We start from the raw sequence: 23,175 nt of genomic DNA, 5'->3' as shown, positions 1-23,175 counted from the left end.
ATTGATGAAAGCTTTCTCGTCGATAAACCGAGCGCCGAATGGCAGACCCGATTATTGGCTATTGGGCTGTGCACGGTTGTACGGCACAACGAACCGCGAAAGGAAACATGACCAATCAAATCCAATAGTTACAGCCATTCGGAATTGTAATCGACACCACAATGATGCGTGGATATCGTGGCAATGAGTTGCAATTTGTCCTAGCTTGGCTATACACCAACAGCCTATACAATGTTGTCAAATTCTGTAAATTTGAAGGGGTTTTTTAAAGTTTACTCTTCACATCTGTCCAGGTTCATTGTCAATAGGGATTTTGATGCAATATAAAGTTATTATTATTTATTTTTCAGAAGGAACGGCCTGGCCGTATTGCTTCAATGCAATATAAAGTTAATGCTACGTAGTTTTATCGTCTTTAAGATAGCGTAGAGTATCTATGCTCTTTCAAATTGTTACTTTCTGCATCAAATCTCATTCACAGATTTACAATATCTTCGATAGCGGTCGGTTGTCTGGTTCGCATAGGGAAAGCCTGCATGTGCATAACATCGCATATATGAAAATGTCTGAACATGTTCCTTCTAAATTGAGCTCTAACTTTTGAGGTCTGCATCCATCCTGAAACATGGTTTCTAGTTCCAAGGAAGACAATCTACATTATTTCGTTTCCTCACTTGGTACAATTTCAAATTTGATGACGGAATAGCATACATTTCATTCTTAATTCGGCCTATCTCGGTTTTCTCTGCAAAATCTGCCAACCTAAAAGCGTAAAATTCATACAGGATCCAGAATCAACGCTAAAGAGCTTCATATTAAGATTGCATAATTCAATCAAAAATGTTCCCCAACTTTAAATTTAGCCCCACTTTCTCATACCAGTTTAACATTCATCTCTGAACCATGTCGATTTGGCAGGAACGATGAATTGCCCGTTTTCGGAAAATAGGTTTGTTGTGTACTTCTGTGCGATGTAAAGTGTTTCCCGCGTTCAGTAATCTTGCTGTTTGAGTAATTTACCGAAAGTTTGAGGGCTTTCCGATGTTCTGTTTTCTCGAAACAACTATGCTGATTGCCTTAACGCGAATAAAGATCATAATCTTATCAAATATCAAACTGACTATCTGATTAATCTTATCAAATATCAAACTGACTGCAAAAATTTTACTATATAATGTTTCTATATAAATATGTTACTTTATAATGTCAACGGTGGTTTTACCTCAATTGAAATTTAAATTTATAAAATGTCGACATTTTTAAACTCGACTTATGTCGACTGTCACTGCACAATCCCAGTTGACAGTACGATCAACTGGCGTAGCATTTTCACCGGGGTAGTAAGACACGAAAACAAAAACATCACAGAAACAAAACAATCACCGTGTCGTTCGCTCGTTCGATTCTGCCTGCGGGAGATTATTTTTCGTTTAGCTTCGCCAGCACGCGATGCTGCTGTTCCAACATTACCGAAGGCGGTGGTCGTGAATCGTGTTACCAAGCGCCAACGTGCGATGTGTGTCAATCTTTACTAATTTCCCGTCCACGATGGAGTTCAAATACGCCAGCTGGATCGCACTCAGCGTCGCTGTGTCGGTCAATCTGTTCGGAGTGTTCTGGGTCACGACGATGTTTATCGGTTTGGTGACGTTCTTGCTCGGGTACGGACACGCCGTGCACGCCGTTATCAGCAGCGCAGTCTACGCATCCCGCTAATCGCGAATTGTGCTGTCTTGTTGTTTCCTCGTTCTAGATTTCTCACCATTCTGTACCTTCAGCATAGTGATCTGGACAAGTTTCTTGATAGTGGGCTACTTGAGAACCCTCTGGACGAACCAAAGACGCTTGGACTTAGCATTGGTATGTAATGGGCTACGAAGGAATGTTTATGTACACTAGTGTAGAACTCCCAGTTGGGGTTTACTTTTCTGTTTGATTGCAAATTGGCTGTTTTTGTTCGTTCTTTGTTTGTTCCGTTGTTTGTGTTTTCTTTTTCATGCTTAAGTTCTTTCTTTGTGAATATGTATTCCAAATGCCCATTCTCGTTTGTTTCACATTTGTATTCACACAGTTCATTTCCTATTTTTTGTTTTTTGTTTCATTCGGGTCCATACTTTACTGCTTGGATGTTTGCTGTTTTGCTAGCAACACTTTCGCCTCATCCAGAAACCCCCATTTTCTTCTCTTTCTCTATTTCCTACACACATTCTTCCTCACGCATTTGCGAACCGCCCGTGAAACCAAAATCAATTTACTGCACCCGTACGCACACACCCGTTTTAATGGGAAATAATTGCATCATCAATCCTACTATCGCTCGATGCGGGCTTGAAACTTAACAAATCTGTTCCCACCATCCTGCCGATTGTGACCGGTGGGCGCTAAAAACTGCGTACACATGTAAACTAGTTTGTGACCCTAAGCCCGGTAATTTGCTGCTCATTTCGCCCAACATCAAAGTTCAAACCGAATCGAGTCGAAACCGGAAAGCGCACACCCACTCGGGCGGCACCGGTGGTGAGGGACCGGGGGGTGCAGGGAACGGTGGGGGTCGCAGGCGCAACTTTCTCGACGCTGGCATTGAGCTACTGTTTAAGAAGCGCGAACCACGGAACACCGGTGGCGGCGAGGCTCCGCCGGCAACGAAGCCAACCAATGCAATCACGGACCACCTAATGCACCGGGGTCATTTGCACTTCCACCAACGGGACCATACCATTCTAGATAACAGTCCAGAGCAGCACGAGGACCACCGTTCGCACCGGCATCATCTCCATCAACACCACCACCAGCAGCAGCAACAGCAGCATCGTCAACCATCGCCCGGCGAAGAGAGAAGCCGTTGGAACCCGTTCGAGAGCATTAAGATACACACGGACAAGCGGTCGGCTGGTGGTACGAACCACGACGTGGATCGGCAACGGAAGAAAGATGGTAAAAATATACACAACACAACAATTCATTGGTATCGCTATCAAACTTGTACTCATATGTTCCATTTCCCCGTTTGAACGCTTGGACCGAGGATATGCTTTGCTTTTGTTCGTTCGCTTAAGGAGGTGTAGGGTTTTAGTTGATTTTGTTCGATTTTAAAAGCTAGACTAAATAGAGACTTAGGTTGGCTATGGGATGTCTCACGAATTGTTTAAATGTAACTTTTTTAAAGAAATCAATTGCTTTAAACATTTGTGTTATTTAGTTCAACTGTCATTCGATTCGTATGAAGGAATAATACAATTTTTATACACATTCACAAAATGGACAATGTATGGTTAGTTAATTCGAACATCCCTGAACTTCGATTTTTGGACGGTAGATTAAAAAGAGACAATTATTTCTAATTTCATTCCTCGTACGCCTTATAAATCATATTTCGTTTACTTACGTTTCCCTCAGTCGGTAATGTTTCGATCGGCGAGGAAGTATCCGTCGCCTCAACGCCACTGTCCTCCTTCAAATCCTATCTTCCCCATCCGGATGTCCTGCTGCACCAGCACACGGAAACGCCTCCCGGTTCGCCGAGGAAAAGGAAAATACTCAGCGGCAACAAACCGGTCGACAAGCTTATCCACACAATCTTCGACTACGTGGTGCGTGACTTCATCGACTCCTGGTACACGGTCGTTTCGGACAATCGAGAGTTCTCGGAGTGCAACATCCGCACCAGCATCGAAACGCTCGTGCTGAACTTGTGCCAACGCATGCGTTCGGCCGACCTACTGCCGCTCATGACGACCCGCCTGATCGACGATCTGGCCAAGCACACGCGCTTCTATCGGCTCGCTTCGCAGGAGGTTGCGAACACTACGGCAGCCGTTGGCAAAAACAAATCGACTGGATCAGCTTCGTCGTCTTCGTCGTCGGCAGGGGCGGCGGCTTCAGGGTCCGGATCAGGCTGTTCATCATCCACGTCGGAGCAGAAACGGCTTAAAATTCACGAGAAGCTATCACCTCAACGACGCAACCTGAAGGTGGAAGGCCACCGGCGGAACAAGAGCGAAACCGATCTCACCTGGCAGCTGGGCAATGCGGCCGTACAGAAAAATGTGGCCAACTCGCGCTTCTACAACGTCTCGGTGGACGAGCAGTCGCTCGTTGACCCGGAGGTGGCACTACTGAACGCGTTCTTTGGCTTCTGCGAGGACTATCGGCGCGAGTGCACCGACGAGGAAGCCCTCAACGAGTACTTTAAGCGCGTCTCCGAGACGGTGCTGTACTTTGTGCTGCCCGAGGAAGACTTCAACTGTCTTACGCTGCGTACGCTGCTGTGTAACCTGCTCGCGAACAGTCTGCTGCGGCCACTGTTCAACACCCTCACCGATCCGGATTTTATCAACCTACAGATCGCCAAACAGTTCACGAAGGATCCACCGGCGGGCGAGTTTCTGCTGAAGATGATCCGTCAGTCGAGCGATCTGTCCGAGCTACGGGCCTGCCGGCAACTAATCACCAAAGAGATGGACGCCAAGTACAAGGACAGCAGCTGCAGTGCCGAACTGGCCAGCTTGAAGTATACGCAAAAGCTGATCGATTTGAGGATAAGCCATTTGCAGAATAACAAAAATGGTATTTTTTTCTTTCCAAAACGCATTCCTCTGATGAAATTTAATTGTTGTCGAAATATCATTCAAATAAAATAAAATTCTCTCCACCATCACTAAGATTTTGGCAAAACGGAGCGTGATAAAGCATCGTCCAACCTGCCGCAGCTGAGCCTCGACGACATCTTGCGCAAGGAGCTGGCCGTGTCCTACTATTTGGACTACCTTAGTGTGCTAAACCTACAAAAGTATGTGATATTTTATCTCACCGCTCAGGGTAAGTATTTTCTATCGGACATTCCGGATAGTACATTCCGGTTAGCTTAATGACTCATTTTTTTTTCATTGCACGTCCCTTGATAGAATGGAAAATTACCACCAGCCAAAGCTTCTCAGAGATTCAGGTAAACAAATCGAAGTTGAGCCGCGAGGAGGTGCTGCGGAGCATTCGGGATAAGGCTACAAATCTTTACCAGGAGGTAAGGCAGCTATTTTTATGTAGCTCACACAGCTTGAGTGGTTTTTAAGGGGTCGTTACTTTACGTGACCGTAAACATTTTGTAGTTGTAGAAATTTATTATAAGTAGTTATAACAGGCATTTTGGTATTAAATTATTTGTATTTGGTTTCTTAGCACAAACCAAATAATTTTATTTAATTTAATAATTTTTATTGCAGTTTTTCATATTACAAAGCACTAAAATCATCTGTTTTTTAAATTTATTGACACTAAATTTGGGTTTACGAATTCTCGCAAACATCAAATTCAGTTAACACTAGAAGCCAAATGGCGGTCGTTTTGACCGAATTAAAATTAATTAAAAATTGAATTAAATAATTAATTAATTATATAATAATAATGAAATCAATCTAAATTAATTGCACATTGTACATTTGGAAATGTAAATTTCAATATTTATTTTCAAACTTTACCAAAACAAGCATGAAAACTATAATGAAAGTTAGTAAACGAGATCGTATAAAACCTTATATACCTCAAAATTTTATAAAAGAAGCGTTCAGTTATATGTTTCATTGTCTTATCATGTTTTTTTCTTTTTTCCTCGCTCAGTATTTGCAACCCAAGTCCGCCAACTATTTGAACATCGATCCGGGGTTGATCGAGGCACTGAACTTCCGGTTGAACGATCCGTCCATTCAGCCGGAGAACACGTGGTTCGATTCCATCTGCAAGTACATCTACGAGAAGCAGAAGAACGAGGAAGTGTTTCTGAACAACTTCTACCAGAGCGTGGCCTACAAGCAGCTGCTCCGCGAGCTGGATTTTCACAACGCGCACGATCAAGATATGCCGTCGCTGGACCATCTAACCGTGCACGGCGGTCCACTGTCGGCGATGGGCGATAGTGCGAGTGACTCGAACAGTGGGGACATTCTGTTCAACGAAACGGACGACGACGATGACCACCAGCAGCCGGGCGGGCCAACGGGTGGTCCGCCGGCACCCATCGAGAACGACGTTAAGGAAGAGCATGACATTAGAGCGGTCGGAAGCGTGAAAAAACCGTCACCCTCGAGTCTGTTCCCGACGACTGTGAGCAATCTGAAGCACGCTCGTTCGCATAGCGATTGTACCGGCATGTTTGCGGCCATTAACGATCTCAACATCGAGCAGCTGCGCCAAGCGTCCGACTGCTCGAGCAATGATTCGGGCAGTGAAGCTCCGATGGTGCCGAACCGTCGCAATGTTCTTCCCTTCATCGTACCACCCGTGCCAGATGTGGTCGATCTCGACTTGGAGGATGGTAGTACGCAGCATCAGCAACACCATCACCATCACCACCATCACCACCATCACCATCATCAGCATCATGCCCAGTATCGGCATAAACTGTCCGCCCGGATCATCAATACGGCGATCCACTGCGAGGGTCACTACGCCGTGTACGCCATACAGGTGCACGTGATCGAGGATAACCACCACAAGAGCTGGCACATCTACCGGCGCTACTCGAAGTTTCTGGAGCTAAAGAAGCTGCTAGTGAAACGATTTAAGCCCCTCGAGGGGGTGCCGTTTCCGGCGAAGAAAGCCTTCCAGAACACGCAGCGTGCGGTGCTCGAACATCGGATGGAGATTTTAAACCACTTCCTGGCGCAAATTTGTACCCGGGCGGAGCAGTCCGAGGAGATGATGGCGATCATACGGAACTTCCTCGAGCCGGACACTGACGATCGGAAGATGCACGGTGGACCGGTGGTCAAGACGGTACATCATAAGATTTTCGAATTTTAGATTGAAGTTCCATCTTACGATTTCGACAACATTGAACCCGGTTTTTTCTTTTGTAGATCGAAAGTCTTAAATCGGGCATGAGCAAAATACGGAACATGCCCGACACGCTCGTCGGTGGCATCTCGAGAATGTTCCTCAGCAAGGGTGCCCTCAAGGAGCGCACGTTCTACGACATCCAGGACATTCCGACGCTCGAGCTGAAGCAATCGGAGTATCCGGCGCTCGCATCCGCGCTCCATCTGCTCGACGAGGTGTTCGATTTGCAGAACAAATCGCAATGGTTGCGCCGGGGTCTCATCAACCGGTTGCTCGGAGCGCCCTGGGTGAGCCACGCGACGAACAAGCGCATCGTACAGACCGCCGGCAGCCTGTTGATGATGGACAAGCTCGAAGCGGTGCTGTCAGCTATACTGTAAGTAATTTGGAGGGATAACGCGTAAAGCAAAATGTCATGTAATGGTGCACAAATGAATAATATCGTTTTGGTTCATCCAAATTGAATTGAATTGAACCCCGTGAAGTTGCCATAATATTCTTATTTTTCTAACGGTTTTACTCAACTAAATTTGACTGATGATTGGAGATCATCGAAGCGTCTGGAAAAACATGGCGCACGATGATGAGCTAACTGTAAACTGACCTCTTTATTTCATCTATGGTAACTAAATTTTGGTTACTTCATCTATGACCACAAACTGTTTACTTTATTTTAAAGTTTCGTTCTGTATATGATAAAATACACAGACGAATGCCCGTAACATGCAAACTAAGCGACCATGTGGAACCGTGAATCGTCAATTGCGATTGAGTCATGCGGAAAATCAAGACTAACCCAAACATCTCGTACTATGGTTTGAAATCTCCAAAACTCTTAGCGCCGACCGCTCTACTGTACGGTAAATCCGACTTCGAGAAGAGTTTAAGTGTGTTCGAGCCAGTAAACAACGAAATCGAAACATTGCCAGGCAACAAACAATGGCCAGAAACCGGGCTCGGAAGCTGTACGATCTGGTGCTGACCAAACCGCATGGTTGCATTTTGATGGATGATAAAACCTACGTGAAAGTCGATTTCAAACAAATCCTGGGCGTTTATTTTTATAAGGCTTATGCACGTGGCAACGTCCCAAAGGGGTTCAAATTTGCTTTCGCTGATAAATTCGCTAAAAAAATTATGATTTCGCAAGGAATTCGCTCATGTGGCGAAAAGACCACCGTGTTTGTGACGAACAAGAACATGTATTCGGACTTTATAAGAAGGAGTGCCTTAGGAAAATTTGTTTTGCATTTGTTAGGTCTCATGATGGTCCAGTCTGGTTTTGACCCTATCTAGCATGCTGCCATCATAGCAAGGACGTGCTACAAATGGTACAACGATGACGTGCAATTCATATAAAAAAAACGCTGAATCCACCAAACTGCACCCATTTCCGCCCAATAGAGCGATATTGGGCAATAATGAAAAAAAAAATTAAAGAAAAAGCAAGCAGTAGCTAATGACACAATACAAATGAAGAATTGGAGGAATTGGATGGACGGTATCAACAGAAAAGTTCGAGAATTTCTTCGTAAAATCGAAGAGTAATTTTTTCATATTTAAAAAAATGTATTAAAGGGTGTCCCAGAAAGTATAAGCACGATTTCTAAATTAAGTTTCTGGAAAACGGATGACGCCAAACAGTTGATTCTTCGGGTGTTTGATTGTTTACATTCAAACCTACTAGATAGTGCATCGAAACTATTTTTTCAACCGTTTCTGTTAAAATGCGAGGCATTTCCGTCAAAAAGCGCAAAAGCGTTCTGCACAAATGGTGTTCGACTCCTTACATTTCGCTAAGGAAATTGGCGAAATCGGTAGGTGTGAGTATCGGAGCCGTACGAACCGCCATCCAAAAGTTTCGGGAGGAGTCCAGCTTCGAGGATACGCCGAAAAGTGGTCAAAAACCTGGTCCTATCGACCAACAGTTGAACCGGGAAAGAGCAAAAGCATTCAAGCAAAAATAGGAAAGTTCCATTCGCGATGTGGCTCAACAAATGGGTACGTTAAAAAGTAACGTCCAATGAGACAAGGCAAGATTGAATTTAAAATCGTACAAAATCCAAAAGAAATCGAAACGGAGTGCAAATTAGGCTGCATGCATTAAACATCGGGCCCGGAAGCTGTACGACAAGCTGCTGTGTGGACGAAGAGTCGACCAAGACCAGACCAATTGAGATATTTTGGGCGCTAACGAAGGCACACTTGAGACAACATTTTAAAGCTTCGAAAAACATCGACAGTTTTCAAAAAAACTGTAAAACCGTTCAAAAGTGTCGAAAACCGTTCATGACAAGTCTGTGCTGAGCCATATCGGAAGCGACAGATCAAAAGTGCGGTCATTAGCATACGATTAAATTTTTAAAATTTTTGTTTTTCCCAAATAGTCCAGAACAGAACCCAAACACAATTTATGAAACAAAAATTCTGTTTCTGGAACAGGTTTTATTTTTTACCTAATTTTGAAATCGTGCTTATACTTTCTGGGACACCCTTTATATCAAAACCTATGATTCATTCAAACAAAGTTTTTCAATTGGAGTAATGGTATAAAAGATACACGCAATGCAAAGGTCCCCATCGCTATATGAACTAAGCCTTAATAGTAAATTACATCGGTTAAACAGAAACTCCCATTTAATGTCCAACTAGCTCTCGCATTTGTCATTTATAAGATCTCTATTTTTTACCGTTAATTGACTGCCACGAAACAGAGAAGAAATTTTAGTTTTGATTTCATCCTAACCATCATTGGATCATTGCATTATTTATGATTAGCGTGTTAAAAAATGTGTTTCGTTAAATTTTCCCGTCTATTTGATTCCCGTTTTCCCCCGCCCAGCAACAACGTGTGGCCCGAGGGGGATCGGTTTAACCCGAGCACTCCGCTGCGCGAGGACAGCACCCGGCTGCGCACGAAGCTGGCGGCCAAGATTTCCCTGTTTGCGCTGCTCTCCGATGACCTGAAGCACGTGGTCGGTTCGGTGACGTGCAACAGTGGGCTGCTGAACTTCTTCCAAATGCTCCAGAACAAGAAGCTCAACACCCGGTTGCTGCTGATCCTGTTCGATCGGCTGCTGGTGATGATACTGCAGACGGACAACATCACCAAACATGCGCTCTCTGGACGATCCGCGGCGACCGGTCACGGCGCAGACGATGGGACACCGGCGGCCACCATACGCATCGGTATTGGGCCCGGTACGGTCGGCACCGGTGGCAATGGTGGTGGAGTTGGGTCAAGAAAAACTCTTCCCAGATAGATAGGGCTCGAAGAATCCTTATTGGAGGCTAGTGCTGCCGAGAGAGGTTTAGTAGATAAATCTAAATAACCATTCCACAGTACAGTATAAGCAGCGTGTGAGAGGCGAAAATTGTCCAACGTAAATGTATTAAAAGATGCCTTGTTTTTTTATTTTATTTTAATCACGCCATTCCAAGATTAATAGGCTTGTTTTTGTTAGATACAAATTATTAAACAATATTTTACACAGCTGCTCTATTACGCTTAGTGTAGGTGAATGCAGTGCAAACAAAAAGTGTCCCTGTTTGGCTATGGGTGTACAAGATCCTTAACGCTTAACGTTTAGTGTGCCGTATCGTGTTACTCTGTATTTCTTGTTTTATTGTTCATATATACGTAAACTGGGCAGTTCTTTTTTTTAAATGATTATTTTAGCTTGTTTTTTTTAGTTTAGTTGTAGCGTTTTACCCTTTATATCCCTGTTTTTTTTTTAATGCAACAATTATGCATTACATATCAGGTGCGTAAGTACGGTACATTTTGTTGCAAGTAATGTTGGCCATTTGTACGCAACGTTGGTTCGGGCTGGGTTTTATGCGCATCGCTTACTGGCGGCCGAGGATACGGATGAAGGAGATTTTAGCGGTCACGTCTCGTCATCGTCATCGTGATAAGTTAACAATGTACTGTACGTGTGTGAGGCTGTAAAAGCATCTTCGCATGAAGATGTGTACTTTTGTGTGTAGAACAAACAATAAAGAAAATAGGCTAACAAAACCATAATTCGATTGTATGTGATTTATAAGGAAATTTAATACCGTCGCTTGAATAGCAGTTTTTGCGGTAGTTGATTGGTTAATTTACACTATTCATGTAACCGAAAAAGTGGGCTGTTCTGTTCAGTTACTTTTAATATTAATTTTTTTTCAGTTCTAACTGGTTTTAGCAGTTTGCATCCATTTTGTGCTTCATTTGTGGTAACCAAAGTTTAACCTCAAATATGCTATTAGATAGTTCAAAAGCAACCTCTCGTACAAAATGAAAAGCGTTAAATTATTGGTAACCAGAAAGTGGCACAAAAAATTATAATTTTCTTTAATTTTCCCACGCGCTTTGTAATTGAACTTCTTGAAGTCCAAATATTCGTCGTTACTCACTTGTAAAACCAAAGTGAACAAACGATTCCATTTTTCTTTCAATTTGCATCCACAAAAGAATGAAGCAACTCAGTTGGTTTGGTTTTATTTTAAATTATCATTGTTTTACTCTGTTTTTATTTAATCATAAAAGTTTTGTTTTACATTAACCAGCTACGGTATCGCCTCGCGTTTTTATTATACATCCTTTTCCTTTACCCTTGTTTTTCGGTGATCTCCAGCTTTGTTTTGTATTTTCCTTCCTATTTTCTGTTTTTCTTTCACATTCCCCCTCCCGCACATTGCAGCCAGGGGGATGGTGAGTTAGGTTTGCCATTCCATTTGTTAGCTTCCCAACAAGCTAACCTTTACACTTACGTGTAAGAGCTCTATACCGCTAAACCTACCCTACATATGATCGCATTCATTGTGTGTGGTTGATTTTGTATCGATTTTTCTTCGTTTTTTACTTTTGTTCTGTTTAATTAATAATATAATAATGTTCTCTTCTCCATTTTACCCATCCCGAACCGCATCTCGCGAATCCCTCCTACCGGTTACGATTCGGATGTGTTGTTTAAGCTTAGTTTGTGTGGTTTTCTAGTTTCGTTTCGTGTACGTGTTTAAGTATAGTTTCCCTTTCGTTATCCCTCTTTTCTACACCATTCTACACTCCCGTCGCGCGGTTCCTTAAGAAACTAGAAATTCTTAGAGCAAATTTGTCATTTAAGCATTTTGAGGTGATCGTAGCATCGCGTATGTGTGTGTATGTGTGTGTGCTTTTCCGAGGTTTGTGGTCTGTCGCTGCTCGTTTCGGATTTCTCTTTCTTCTAGAAAGTTAAACAACTGATGGCATATGGTGAAATGGGGTAGATCCGGGTTCTCCTTATTGTAGCCTTGAGCACTGCACCTTCCTTAGAAAAACCACACACAAACAGACATACACATACATACATAGATACTCTCACCTAACGATCAAGAGATGGTGCAGTGGGTAGGTTACGGCTCGAAAGGGTACTTCCACTCCACATGGCCAACGAAACGAGCAACATGTTAACAAACCAACAAACCGAACTCCATCAACGAACAAAGAGATGCATCCAGAGGAGGGAAGGATTCGGAAGGAGTAGGTACATCGAGAGGCGTGTGTCCTAGCGAGGATCAATTCCGGGTTCGGTGATCCTTATGCCACAAAAAAACCCCCAGAAGACCGACTCCTTTCCAACCCTTCCTTCCCTTGCTGAAGGGATTGAGGGAGGGCTTCCCACCCAAAAAAGGGCAGGAATTTAAATGCATTTGAACGTCAACGAAATATCCACATCCTCCTTCAATCGAGGCGAGCGGGTGGTACTACAATGGACAATCAAAACGGAACCGACGCCGGGTTTCACTTAACTCTAAGTTTTGTTTTTTTTTTTTGTACAATTACGTAACAGAATATACGCACGCACACACACACACACACACGCACATACACATATGTCTCCGACGTACTATTAATATGTATAGCTACTTTCTCCTTCTATTTACAATTGCAATCCTCCAGCGGCACCGTGCACTTCTTCCCCCCCCTCATCATCATCCATACAGAGAGAGTTCTCCGGGAGTTGACAAAGAAAAAAAACGGCAAACATAAAACACCGGAACATGGAAAGAAAAAATAACGCATAACTCATCGTATGTGGGTTGGATATTAAAAGGACGTGTATTCTACTACCTTCCTCTAACCGTTCTCCATATTTGATCCATTTGCGATCGTTCCCGTTTATCGCCAATCCATGGCGATATACTTAATTGCTAGGACCCTAGTTATTCCTAAGCTGCAGCATTTCTTTTGCCGAAGAAATGGGTTACATCTATTTGTTCTCTTCGCGTACCTCAGCACGACGGATGCTTTCTTAAACACACGCACGCACGCACGCACGCACGCACACAAACACACACACACACACACGCACACAAACGTACGATCGTGCGCTCATCTTAACTGACTATAATCACCGAGATCCTTCCTTTACCACTAGGTGCAAGCAATGTATACAGTTTGGGAGGATCACGTTCCAAGGTTTAAAGTAAAACATGTGCAATTTCCATGGTAAGCTTCACACAAGGGAACCTAAAACTTGTTCGCGCCACTCTACGATCTTTGTTTCGTCCTCTGGCGATTCGGAATTGTGTTTTTAAATAAATTCACCTTCGAAAGTTCATTTTTGTGTGTGTGTTGCTGCTACCCATTTGCATCGAGCGCATTTTAGCCTAAACTCATACGTGACTTATGTTAGAAAGTGCGTGCGTGCGTGCGTGCATGCATGCGTGTGTGCGTGTGTGTTTAGGATGAAAAAATAAAGTTTTGAACCAAACAATAAAAAATAAAAACGAAATCCAATAGAAAAAAAAGGACACTATGACCAATGGTAAGGCAAAAGTATTGAAATGGGTAATTTTTAACAATCGGAGCCAAAGAACGAAACAGGAAAGAAAGTAATTTCGTGTCTAAATTCATTCCTTTCACCCCCTTTTCCCCACCATGGGGAAGCGTTCCACTACACTGTTTCGCCCTTGGTGGTTCGCAATGATTATGTTTCAGTGTTTTGTTATCTCGTTTCACTCGCTTTCTATTCCGTCCTCCGATGGAGCGCTCATCTTTCTAATAGTAATGATAATAATAATATTAATAATAATTACACAACGACCGTGGCAGGTACAGCGAAAAGTGCGTCGTGTACCGTCGTCGTGGATGGGAACTTAAAATCGAAGGTAAGGACATCCTTTGCTTTGTAAGGAGGAGAGAGTGTGCACCTTACCCGGTGTACCTACTGCTCTACAACTACGACAACTTTACCGCTAGACACGCTATTTTTCCTACTACTTCCTACTACTACCACTCGCCTGCGTCGCCCTCGTAAACAGAGATACATAAATTTCCTCCTTTGTTTGTATGTTTGTTTGTTTTGTTTGTTTTGTTTGTTGCTTTTTACATCAACCATCCGTCCCCGATGTCGGAAAGGTGGACGAGGGACACAGGGGGTTTTAAATCCTGACCCTCCGCTTCGAACAACGACGACGACGAAGACGACGGCTGTGTCATCGTCGACGCCGACCCGCAGCATCAGACTATTTTTCCACCTTCCCGATGATACCGCCGCCTCCCATCAGCAGATGCTCGCCCGTTATCAGTCCACCGGCACCACCACCGCCGCCGCCACCACCACCACCGCCGGGCTGGTGCGCGTAATTCCGTATCTGGTGCAGCGAGATCAGCTGGTTGGGGAACCCGTTCGCTGCGGCGGCCGCCGCTACGGCCGCATTCTGATTGAGTGCGGCCGCTTTCTGCGAGTTCTGGAAGTTGATCGCGTCGTACAGGTACGAGGGCCGCTGGGCCAGCTGCTGCTGGTGGTGCTGGTGGGCCGCCGCCAGCCCGGTCAGATGCGGTGGCATCACGTTGATGGGCGTGAAGGCCGAATTCGACGCACCGCCGCCGTTCGAGTTCGAGTTCGATTGGTTACTGTTGACGTGCTGCTGTTGCTGCTGCTGCTGCTGGGAGTTATTGTGCCGGATGACCACCAGGTCCTCGCCGACGTCGTCCGCGGAGTTGCCGGAACTGCCGCCGCTGCTGCCGCCGTTCAAGTTACGATGATGATGTGGTTGATCTGGAAAGATGGAACAGATAAGCTACCATCAGGCGCATTCGCACCGCACTGTTGTTCCGTTGGCAATTGGAAAACCGGGCGCACGTCCGCATCTCACTGGGGCCACTTACCGTTGGCGTTGTTGCCGTTCGCTCCCCCGTTGCCGCCACCGCCGCCGCCTCCGTTTCCTCCGCTATTGCTGAAATCGTACTGTTGCTGCTGTTGCTGCTGCTGCTGCTGTTGTTGCTGCATCGCCTCGGCCAAGCTAGCGGCCGCCGAGTCCGGGCTCACCTTGGGCCAGTACGGATGGTCGCCACCGCCGACCAGCGCCGCGGCCGCCGCGTTGCCCACCATTCCGCCCATCCGGTTGGTGAGGCCGAGCCCCGCCAATCCCGCCAGCCCGACTGCGGCCGCATCGGCCACAGCGGCCACCGCTGCCGCCGCCGCCCCAGCACCCCCATTGTGGCCCGGGCTGCCCCCGCTACTGTTGTTCGTGTTGTTGTTCGCGTTGCTGCTGCTGTTGTTATTGTTGTTGTTGCCGGTGGCGTTGCCACTGGCGGAGGCCGCCGCGGCGGCAGCAGCGGCCGCGGCCGCCGACGCGTTCGCCCCACCGGCCGCCTTGTTGCGCCGCTTCTCCTCCTTCTCGGCGTGCTTCTGCATGTGCTTGGCCAGGTAGGTTTCCTGCGTGTACGACTTGCCGCACAGCTGGCAGATGTGCGTCTTCAGGTGCTTGGAGTCCTTGTGCTTGGGGATGTGCTCGAGCAGCGAGGCCTCGTCGGTGAAGCACTTGTAGCACGAGTTGCACTTGAACGGTTTGTCCGTCTGATGGCACCGCGAGTGGGACTGCAGGTTGGAGAGCTGCGAGAACGCCTTCGGGCAGCCGGGATGGCGGCACTTGTACGGCTTGTCGCCGGTGTGCGTCCGGATGTGCTGCTGCAGGTGCGAGAGCTGCGTGAACTTGCGCTGGCAGATCTCGCACCGGTACGGCTTGATGCCGAGATGTATCCGCGTGTGCTGCGACAGGTAGCTCGAGTTGGCGAACGCCTTCGTGCACTGGGTGCATTTGAACGGTTTGGTTTCGCGCATCGCCAGCTGCAGCTCGGCCTTCGAGCTGAACATCTGCTGAAGAGAGAGGGGGAGAGGGGAACACAATGTCGTCATTAGTATATACGATCGTGCAATTGGTGGAAGAAGTTGAAAGTAAATACGTCCAAGCAAAGTCCGGCAACACACATCCGTAAGACCCGGTGCCTTTTAAAAGCTTGTGGAGTGCACTCCAACCAGCTGAAGGAGACTAACGAGGCATCAATTAACCTTAGTAGACTTTCCTCTTTGCAATCTATAGGTAAATAACTATCCGAAGGCGGATATTCGGCTTTTTTTTTAAATGCTAGTTGACTCGGTTGAACACTTTTTGATACGACATAGAATTGTTGAAACTATTTGGTTTTTGTACTGTAAAAATTCTGTCGTATAACTTACAGCTTCGTGGGAGTTGAAAACTGCATGTTTTTGCTTCGACGTTTGCATTTACCGATATGTCATAGATACCAAAACTAAACAAAATTTGCTATCATTACCGACAAATAGCAATGATTATTTTTCTTGTTTTTGAAAAAAAAAACGATTTGTTCGAAATCAATTCACCACGCTCTCTGAAAAGGCATGCAGCTATGACCGTTTGAGACTACACTTCATATGTCATAGATGAATGTAAACAAACCAAAATATCATGATAGAAAATCGTAATTAATTAAAAAAGTATATAGTTTCCAGACGTGAGATATGGTTAAAAACCTTTTTTTACATCAAAGAACATGTGTATAAAATTTGATTAAACTTAATTCAGCTGTTTGAACACTAACACTAATGTGACACGAGAATTTTATAGATATAGATAGATTGCATCCAAAGCATCCCGACACAAATAAGTTAATTTGTTTCAAAAACTTTCTACCAGCGCGGCCTTGTACCTTCCACTATTTGTACTCTTGACTTTCGTCCCCTAAAAGCCTTAACTACGCTGAATCGTTTTGAACTTTGTATCCCTCTCTATATTCGTTCCAATAGAATATTCAAGTGAGAATGTTCAGACAAATATTGCAATGTATGGATATTTTATTCAATTTTCTTGAGCTTGTGAAGAGCGTCGGCATCGCACACCGACGAATTGAAACTCTTAGAACCATTACTAAACTTATTCTAATAGGTTTAGAACGCAGAAACGGCACGTTCTAAAGAAAACTTACTTCAAATAAAAAAAAATCTGAAAAAAATAGTAGAATATTGCAAAAACACACTTTTAGACATTTTAAATTAGTGTTGTACCTTATGAATCTTTTGGCGTGATTAATTGATATGAATCTTTCACCTTAGATTTATTCAGATGGATTCATGAATCTTTTGGGATTCGAATCGTCAAACGTTTATGAATCTTTCGAAACCTTAATGAATCTTTCATGGATTTTTCACGAATCTCCATGATTTTTCCATTGGCGAGGATGTTCATGCGAACAAAAGAAAAGAGTTCTCTCTTCCCATTTTTTGCTCATCACTTTTCATCGGTTAATGAATCTTTGGGATTCATGAATCTCTCATTAAAAGATTCATGGATCTCCATAACGTAAAGAATCATCCAGATTCATGAATCTGAATTTGAATTACACAACTTTAGTTAAAATATATGTATTCCTGGTGACTTATGTGACAAGATTGATTAATACATTGCTTATAGTCCTTGCCTTTCCATTGGTTATATCTTTACTAATCATCCAAAATGTGTCGTTTACATCTAGTGTTTCGTTGTTATACTGCCAACTTGTCGCAAATACACACCAAGAACCCTGCTAGTAGCTCCCTTCCATGGAAAAACCAGCAACCATTAGTAGTGCAACCAGCAGCAGAAGCCTTACTAATGAACTCTCCTTCCCTGCATCGGAGAGGTATATGTGATGGACCAGTTGCTGCTCGGCGCATTAATGCGCATATGAACGCGACGCCAATGAAGTTCCGTAATTATGCTTCCACGTGCTGCTGTTTCCCCTCCTCATCATCTGCCTCCCTTGTCCCTGTTGAAGACCTGTTGTTGAGAGGCGCCTTTCATTGACTCCTCCTCTCTGCGTTCGATATATGCTGGTGGAACGTGGCCATTAATCATTTTGCGCGAGTTTTATGATGATTTTATGGGCAGCAAATTAAGCGTTCTATCGACAACGTGAAGCGGGGTTTTGGAATCAAATCGTGGTTGGGTGAGATTGTTTTTATCGATTTAAAGGATAATTTGCACCATAAAGGAATATAGGATATGTGATAACCGGTCCATTTCTCGATTTAAAAATCTAAAATATAAATTTTTAATTTAACAGGGCCATGCAGAAATAAAACCGTCCTACGGGTAACAAGGGTGAAACAACATTGCCAGAAAGCATCACTGTTCGAAATTCGTAAAAAAAATAAACACTCTCCAACTTCACCAGCATCCAGCAGTTTGCCACCGAAACCTGTTCTAACCCCTTTATGGCACCTCATTGTACAGTGTTTCTACTTCGTCGCCGCAAGGAACGGAAAGCACGATCACCGTCAAGGTCGCAGAGAGGCCTAAAACAAAGTTTTATCCAATTTCAACCAACACAACACAACCGGCGCCCCCCTTCTGTCGAGGGTTTTGTTATGGAAGCGATAGAAAATTGAAAAATAAGCCTAATGAAGTGTTAGTATCTCGTATACAGGATGACTCTCGGGATACGGACAACTTCTCAAAAGAACCACTTGCGCTTTCAAAGGTAACGCACTCCAAACACGCCGCTTCTCTTCCGGCAGCCAGCGGGCTCCCCGTGTCGTGTGACCTAGACTGTAGCCAAAGTTCCGCGAGCCCAAAAGCACCTATTTGAGGCCCCCCTAATTAATCAACGCAAACCGGATCGAATGAAACTTCTAATGTTTACTACTGGGTCGCTAAACAGAAGGGAGGCGAGAAAGAGAAACGATAGTTTGACGAAAGGGTGATGAAGGCTGACAGTGAAGGAGAGCGCGATGTAGCGCCTCTGTCAAAATTACCTCGCCCTCCTCTTCCCAGTGTGGTTGTGTTGTGGCCCATGACCGTGAAATTTCGGTGGGTAAGATCCACCGTGTCCTAAAGACCGCTACATCCCGCTCCGTTTCAAGAGTTACCTCTGGTTGCCGTTCGCTCCGAAGAACAACAACGTGGAGGGTGACGGATCTAATGGAGTTGCGAGTAGCATAATATTCGATTTGCCATTCACTTCAAGGTCACGTCATTCTTTTAGAGCGTTTGTGCTGTGAGGCTGAGGATCATCGGGGGGATGGCATTGAAACAGGCTCTACTCCACCCGAAACCCCCTGCAGCGGATGAAGAATAGGATTAAGCCTTCTGGGGGAACGTCTTTAGCCATCTAAACACAGTGGGAGAGCCAGCTGAATACGAGGCTGTTAATTGCACATCAGTGATAAAACAGATTTAGGAACAATATTGCAAATAATTGGTGAGTTTATATCTTCAAGTATTGCTACGATCTTCTATGAAATTTCTAAAATTTAAGAAAAGGGAGAATTTTCTCCTACGTTTCAATGTATTCCCTAGAGCTCATATTCGAAAATTTATAAACGTCCCTCAGGTGTTCAAATTAAGGACCGCCTATACCGCTGATAAGTAAACTGTCCTCCGGAACTCCAGACAGAAAATTAGTAGTACCACTAGAGCACACTTGAAATGGTAAACGAACCCACCCGCGAAACGAGAATCCGAGGATGGAAATGACAACAACAATTATACACCTGAGCGATGCTGGCGAACCAACACACGGAGGGATTGAGGGTTGGTCAACACAGCTTGGGGGTCAACATAGACACAGCGAGGTAGGTAAAGTTTGCCAGCGAGACGACTGCTGTGCTCAAGATTTCAATTTGGCGTGAAGTGGCGAAAAATAACACACCAAACACATACACCACTCTCCCCTCCTCCCCCCACGGGCACATTTCTGCGCCCTTCGAGCAAGAACGCTTACCACCCGCTCCTACTCCGGAGGTTGGAGCCTCTTCGGTAGTTGGAAGTATGCAAATTGTGCGTCACTCAATATCCATTTAGCTCTCGAGCTCAACAAGGCTTCCCTTTCCCCGTTTCGTCGTTACCCTAACCCCTCTTCGTCAGGTTGGAAGGGGGGTTCGGAGGGGTCACAGAACTACGGCGGGAGAGGGGTTTGTTAGAGCAACAAATTTGGCGGAAAAAATGTCGAAAAGTGTCTTTCGGTTGGAAGCCGGGCAGAGTGTGCTTGTATTAACCCATCTTGAATACTACGCCAAATTATCTTTCCAATTTGTAAAATCAAACATAAACAAACCGTGGGTCGGAAAGAGAAGGAACGAAAATAAACAGCCAACCACCACCGATCGATCCGTCGTTTAACCGTTCGCTTGCTCTTTTAGGTCATCTTGAACACAGCGGAAGACAGAGAGAGGGGTCCAGGTCTTTGGTAGTTTCTTAACCCTTCGTTTGTGTTCCCTTTCCGGCCCTATGTCAACAAGAAACTTCTTTTGCAATGCGCATGGTGATAAACGCAATAAACATAAGTCAAACTCAAGGAAGCTTGAAATTAATTGAGCAAATTTTAAAAGATGGCCGTTAGGAGAAGTTAATGTTGAATGTGGTGTGGTGGTTTCTGAGCTACACAAACAGTTTTTTTGAGTGAAATTTTTTTCAAAAATTAAGAAAATTGTTTCCAACACTCGCCGATAGTGGATAAATGTGGTTTTTCATTTTCAAAGAACACTCATAAGGATAAAAAATTGACGATAGAAAATCATACAGTATCACCGCCCTAAACATATCCTGGCTAGGTTTGCAAAGGAAACGTAAAGAAAGCTCAATAGAAAAGCTACATAGCTTTATTAAGATTTGATCGTATCAGATTCCAAAGGATAATGGAGATATTTTTGTGTCATAATTGTGAGATACGATGGATCACTACAAATTTGTATGTGGCTTAGAAAAAAAAACAATAAGTTTTTAGCTTGGTTTATGGCGACGTAAAAATAGTAATGTCGTTTCATAATTTCAAGTCGTTTTCATCAAACCTTTCAAAAAAAGAAAGGTAAATAGGGAATCAAAATCCTGCCCCTACGGAAAGACTTGCTGTTTCTGGGGCTACACGAGAAAGAAAATATCGGGGATTTCCATGACTGCCTTCTAGAGCACCGGCAAAAGTCTTTTCCGACACTATTATCCCTCAGAAGTCAACTCTTCCATCCGACTTAACATCCTGCCCTTTCACTTGCCCTCTTATCCCACTTGCTTATATCGTACATAGTTGCAACGAAAAGGGATATTTATTCTTCTTCGTGCACGCACCCATTTCTAGATGCTTTACACCAGGGTTCGGCAACTACTGCTTTTGCTTAAAAGATGTTTGTATCGTAAAATCAATACCTCTCAACTAGAATTATTGAGCAATGTCATTTGATTTTTTAATCTATTATTCCATTACAAGTTATCGAGTAAAGTTAAATCTCTTTCCAAAATGAAAAAAAGAAAAAGTCAGAAAATAGTTTTAATTAAAAATGATGATTCGCAGTAGTATTTGAAATTCTGCCCTTTTCTAGCCAAAACTTGAAGTCATCGAATTTGCTTCAATCTAACCTGCATCACATCACGAGTTGCCGACCTCTGATCTACACCATGGCCCCAAAACACGTTGGCTGTCGTATTGATTGGAAATTGGAAAATATTCTATGCCCCATCGGAGACGCCAGTGCAGTGTCCTCTTGCCACCTTCCATTCCAGGGGACCGTATTCTTTTGCTCACTTCATAGTCATTCTCACTAGCCTTGCCTTGGCTTTCACGATCGAGAACGCAAGATCTATGTCTCAGGAGAGTCAGGGGCGAAGGGGCTTCGACAGGGAACGGCGTGGTAAAAATAAATAAGAAAGATGAACAGCAAAACCACCACCCCCAACATCGCAGCATCCACGGAACCACCCGTTTTCACACTCCGCATGCCGCTGCCCAAAACTTCTCGGATTTATTTTCCCGTTTTCGTTCTGGCTGCCCTCGTGCATCTCTCATGGACACAATGACAAGAGTCATTCCAGTCGCGGCGAGACGAGAACGTTTTACGTTTCGTTTATTATTTTTATTTCTTACGTTTCGGTGCTCTTGTTTTCTTTTTACACACCCACCACACCCTATCCCACCCCCGCGCCACCCCGTCGAGCAGCGTTGGGGGAGAGGACAACAATTTCGATTCCCGTTTGGAGCAGGAGTTTATCGAAACGGGAGGGAAGAAAAAAGAACGAAGAGTCATAAAAATAATAAAACGAACGCGATGCCCGGCGTTCAACACGATGCTCCAGACTCCACGGCGTGCACATCCGAAAGGGGAGGAGGACTAGGTGGACGGAACGCGATCGCAAGCATGTGTGTGCGGATGAAAGATCCGAGGCATATCGTTCCCTTACTCTGTCGCTGAAGTGTGGTGATGTTTTTGTTATTCTTTCATTTTCTCTGCCACGAGAAAAGCGCGTTTTCTCGGGTTTTATTTTATCCTCCCGTCCGCTTCTCGTTCGACGGTGCTTCTGCAAATCGTTGTTGGTGTTGTTATTTTTCGGTGGATTGTTTTGTTGTTTCTGTTGTTGGATATTTTGTTATTTTTTAATGTCTTGTTTTATTCGCTTTTCCAGCACCTTCCCTTCCCCCGGTTTCATCGCGCACTGTGTGTACCGGTTGTGTTAGTCGTTTGGTATTTACGTTCTTTTTGAGCAACGTTTCAAACAATTCTCCAACGATCAATTTGCTCCAGGACACACGTCCCAAAAGGACACGCTGTGTGAGTGGGTGTGTTGTTTTTCTGTTGGGAAACAAATTTTATACCATTCTTATTTTTTCATTCCGTGTTCCGAGAAATGGAATGCGTAAATCATGCAAGACTTGCACAGTACCCACCTGAATTGTAGCGACAGGTAAAACAACCACTACACGAGGTAACCCCGCAGTCCGTTGCAAACGCTCGGCAATGCAATAAATGCAAGCCGCTGCACTCCAGTAAATCCTTTGCTTCGTTCCCTTTTTACACGGGTGCCGGATTATCGTCATCACCGCTGTTTGTATGTGTGTGTGGGGTGGCTCGTTGCCATTGGCTTTATGTTTCCGTCCCTTTGCGAAATGTAGTTTTGAACATTCCATCCTTAGTTTTGAGGACACACTTGAACATTCTTCCGGTGACATTATGAAGAATTTATTCATATACGCTTTGGTGCGACTCATAAAACCTGCTGTTGAATTGGTGATGATATGATGCATATGATGCATCTCGACTGGTAATA

At 44.4% G+C, this 23,175-nt stretch overlaps 2 protein-coding genes across 3 annotated transcripts in view; one reads left to right on the top strand and one right to left on the bottom strand.

Annotated features, from left to right (window-relative positions):
• The first annotated feature begins 1,525 nt into the window (after nucleotides 1-1,525).
• On the top strand, nucleotides 1,526-10,362 carry LOC131260269 (sorting nexin-13-like). Its single transcript, XM_058261947.1, has 10 exons — nucleotides 1,526-1,661; nucleotides 1,754-1,860; nucleotides 2,410-2,934; nucleotides 3,397-3,838; nucleotides 3,911-4,566; nucleotides 4,663-4,818; nucleotides 4,905-5,020; nucleotides 5,614-6,768; nucleotides 6,852-7,207; nucleotides 9,674-10,362. Exons 1-10 carry the CDS (start codon nucleotides 1,549-1,551, stop codon nucleotides 10,092-10,094), a joined length of 4,047 nt encoding a protein of 1,348 aa, XP_058117930.1. The 5' UTR covers nucleotides 1,526-1,548; the 3' UTR covers nucleotides 10,095-10,362.
• A 3,438-nt stretch (nucleotides 10,363-13,800) lies between these two features.
• LOC131260273 (zinc finger protein squeeze-like) overlaps nucleotides 13,801-23,175 on the bottom strand; it is a 34,416-nt gene continuing 25,041 nt past the window's right edge. The window contains exons 3-4 of one of the 2 annotated variants that reach the window (XM_058261952.1): nucleotides 14,972-15,962; nucleotides 13,801-14,861 (exon numbers count right to left, since the gene is read on the bottom strand). In XM_058261952.1, the coding sequence (XP_058117935.1) occupies nucleotides 14,326-14,861; nucleotides 14,972-15,962 (1,527 nt within the window). In that variant the 3' untranslated portion in view covers nucleotides 13,801-14,325. The remainder of the gene's footprint in view (nucleotides 14,862-14,971; nucleotides 15,963-23,175) is intronic. The other variant, XM_058261953.1, reaches the window with a different exon arrangement.

The sequence above is a fragment of the Anopheles coustani genome, chromosome 3, assembly GCF_943734705.1.
Source record: "Anopheles coustani chromosome 3, idAnoCousDA_361_x.2, whole genome shotgun sequence".
In the NCBI taxonomy this organism is placed as follows: Eukaryota; Metazoa; Arthropoda; class Insecta; order Diptera; family Culicidae; genus Anopheles; species Anopheles coustani.
The sequence above is the reverse complement of the archived record's forward strand: the minus strand, read 5'-3'. Positions and strand labels throughout refer to the sequence as shown.

Bases quoted from the DNA above. Each gene is read 5' to 3' on its own strand.
- LOC131260269 (XM_058261947.1), top strand. From the start codon at position 1,549: ATGGAGTTCAAATACGCCAGCTGGATCGCACTCAGCGTCGCTGTGTCG. The intron at 4,567-4,662 runs GTATTTTTTTCT...ACCATCACTAAG, and splicing joins TTTGCAGAATAACAAAAATG to ATTTTGGCAAAACGGAGCGT. The intron at 5,021-5,613 runs GTAAGGCAGCTA...TTCCTCGCTCAG, and splicing joins CTACAAATCTTTACCAGGAG to TATTTGCAACCCAAGTCCGC.